Source organism: Mytilus trossulus, chromosome 8, assembly GCF_036588685.1.
Source record: "Mytilus trossulus isolate FHL-02 chromosome 8, PNRI_Mtr1.1.1.hap1, whole genome shotgun sequence".
In the NCBI taxonomy this organism is placed as follows: domain Eukaryota; kingdom Metazoa; phylum Mollusca; class Bivalvia; order Mytilida; family Mytilidae; genus Mytilus; species Mytilus trossulus.
In genome coordinates, this window is record NC_086380.1 from 18,417,932 (window position 1) to 18,420,978 (window position 3,047).

Genomic DNA, 3,047 nt, shown 5'->3' on the forward strand with positions numbered 1-3,047 from the left:
AACGTTTGCGGTTCAATGTTTAACTGATGACGTCATATTTCAAGGTTAAACTTATGTGGTATGCACTGAAACTGTCTTTTTTTTAAACAAACACATGTAAAATTATTGTGAAGAATGCCGTGTTAAAATCCTAAACGTTATTGGGTTTCGTTGTCGTTGATTTCTCGTTCATTGACGTTTTCCCTATATCACATTTTTTGTACATGAAGGCCAACGAGTCCTCATTCTACATCCTTTTGGACTAAGAGAGGAAACAAAATGGTACGTATTTATAGTTTAATATTCATAATTTGTTATATACATATACTTTTATTCAACATATGTTGAATGATAAAAGCATTCTTGCAAATAAAATGCAATTATAAAGCCTTTTTGATAAGATTTATACGCGGAAGTAGCATGTAACTGGTTATTTCACACAATTAAATAGTAATATAGTATTCAATAATTTACTTTAAATATGCAAATAGACCTAATCGTTTATGGAATGTGTATGCATCTGTAAAACAAACTTAATTTAGTATAAAACACATATTTCAGCATTTCCACTGTATATTTATTTGATACAAGAAGCTGTCTATACATATCTAAGGATGGGGTGTAAGATTGGTCTTGTACTTGTTTTTGTTACCCTGTTGTCATGGTTTCCGTCAGATGTTTCTGCGTGTTCCTGCTTTCCTACGCATCCACAAACCGTTTTCTGTCAAAATTCTTTTGGTAAGTATACACTTAGAATTTTTGGATTTGACATTTATAAGACAACATATAGAAGTTTCATTCGCAATTTAAACAGTACATGTATCTAAATAGTATGGTAGTGCTTTTTCAAAAGTCACCTATCATCAAAAAAATTATAATTGTGAATATGTTCAAGGGTAAAAACTGGTGTAGTTTTTTAAATTTGAATTATTACGCTGTTAGCTCTACAATATGTACTTATAGATTAGACCGTTGGTTTTCACGTTTGAATGGTTTTACACTAGTAATTTTGGGGCCCTTTATAGCTTGTTGTTCGGTGTGAGCCAAGGCTCCGTGTTGAAGGCCGTACTTTAACCTATAATGGTTTAATTTTTAAATTGTTATTTGGATGGAGAGTTGTCTCATTGGCACTCACACCACATCTTCCTATATCTATTTTCACCTTGTTGAAGGCTGTACATATTCAGTTCTTTTGGACACTGGAGAGAGTAAACTATTATGCAGCTATTAAAAAACTCTGACTTGGCATGACTCTTCGGACTGGTACTTAGCTTAAAATCAACTACAAGTAACAAAATAAAATCAATACCAAAACATCAACCGGTTTTAAGACACCCGCTTATATGATGTATGCCGGCAAAATTCGTTATCGGCACATCAAGTTCAAAATAGATTTCAAACAGTAATGGTAAACACAACCCAGGCTAACACGATCTTGAGCAATGACGTTCATGAACAAGTTTTTTTGTAGAAAAAAATAAACAGAAAAATTTCAGTCGTGATACAAATTTTAAGATTTGAGTTAAGCGAGCTGATGTTCGCCCTTATTAGCTGTATTTCCCTTTGGACGTTAGCATGTTGTCTCAATAACGTTTACTTCACATCAATTTTTATTGAACATAAGTTTATACATTTATCGTTGACTTAAAATTCTATTTAATAGCCTTAGTTGGAGTAATTTTGTCAAAGACACCAACAGGTCAGCAGAATATTAAATATACAGCGCGAGTCGTAAACAGAATAAAAGTAAGTATCTAGCTATAGGTGGTTGTTTATTGTTTTAACATATCAGAGAGTTTCAAAAATGAAAAATACATCTCAAAACAGATAATTAGTTCAAGAGAATCAACTTCATTTGCATATAAAATGAATAAATTATCCATAATTTTCAACCTTATGACGTTTGGAAGGACAAGCTCACCTATTTAGTACATTGTAAGTCCACCATTTTGCAATTATCATGAAAAAACCTCTTAATTCTTTTATTTTTAGTTTGCAGTTACACATTTTTCCAATCTATGCGAATATCGTTGTCTGTACAGGCGATTTATATACAATTTTTGCTGACGTTAAGGCAGTAGCGTCTGTATTTCCTTGTTTTTATATTTAATTTTGTAGAAAGTGAAATATTGACCTTATGTTTTAGGGAAATGTCGGTGCTGTTGGCTCCACGTTTGAATTTAACACACCCTCAACTGGAGCAGCATGTGGTGTGTCATATACTATTGGAAAAATGGAGTTCCTTATGGGTAAATGTTTTCAAATTGCATATTATTTCAGGATAAATAAGTCATTTACTTGCCAATGCGTAGCTGCAAATAACAATGTCTGTCATATTAGTAACGAGAACAGTGCATGAGAATGAAATGATAATGCCCTTATCAGATTTTTATACAAATTCAACTAGTGTGTATCAATAAACGTGAAAATATATTATCAGAAAATATATGACAGGACTGAAAAAAATTAAACTAACTAGTAAATATATTCCAAAACGGATTTCAGACGAAATAATATGGAATAAGAAATTTATCATGGCCTGCCTTTTATTGAGAGCATCATAATATTATATGATAATATGAAACAGGACTAAGACTTGAATGTAATCTTTAAAACAAAACAATTAAGCATGCAATGAAAACATAAAGCTATACAATGGAGGTTGTTATACCCAACGTTTACTTCTCTATCAAGTTCTATGATAATTGTAGATAATTTATCCTTCTGTATAGTTTTTAAAACGTTATCTATATTTTGACCTAAATCTAGTTTAACTATCAAAAGAATTTTATACAATGATTAGTTGTTTTTTGTTGGGTTTTTTTTTTGGTTGTTTTTGTCTGTGTTAATTTGTTTGTTTATGCTGCAATCATAAACTCAAGATCTTGTAAAATAATATCGCAAATTCAACAGATAAGATTGCTATTATGATACTTTTTGAGTTTCTTTGATACATATGACGTGGCTCTGCACTTATACATGCTGGCATTGTGTAAATATGTTATTGCAAAAACTTGTCTTTCGTTTTTGCTAGTGTGCTTTGTCTATATGCCATATTGTGTTTCCTT

At 31.3% G+C, this 3,047-nt stretch overlaps 1 protein-coding gene across 1 annotated transcript; it reads left to right on the forward strand.

The window, feature by feature from the left end:
- Positions 1 to 583: 583 nt before the first annotated feature.
- LOC134727415 (tissue inhibitor of metalloproteinase-like) lies at positions 584 to 2,592 on the forward strand. Its single transcript, XM_063591796.1, has 4 exons — positions 584 to 717; positions 1,643 to 1,725; positions 2,126 to 2,228; positions 2,567 to 2,592. The coding sequence occupies exons 1-4, from the start codon at positions 594 to 596 to the stop codon at positions 2,590 to 2,592; spliced, it is 336 nt and encodes a 111-aa protein (XP_063447866.1). The 5' UTR covers positions 584 to 593.
- Positions 2,593 to 3,047: the final 455 nt, after the last annotated feature.

What these genes read in the sequence shown, in the direction of transcription:
- LOC134727415 (XM_063591796.1), top strand. Translation starts at nt 594, where the DNA reads ATGGGGTGTAAGATTGGTCTTGTACTTGTTTTTGTTACCCTGTTGTCA. An exon ending in TTTCTGTCAAAATTCTTTTG is followed by an intron (nt 718 to 1,642) that starts GTAAGTATACAC and finishes TCTATTTAATAG; the next exon opens with CCTTAGTTGGAGTAATTTTG. An exon ending in AAAAATGGAGTTCCTTATGG is followed by an intron (nt 2,229 to 2,566) that starts GTAAATGTTTTC and finishes AATATGAAACAG; the next exon opens with GACTAAGACTTGAATGTAAT.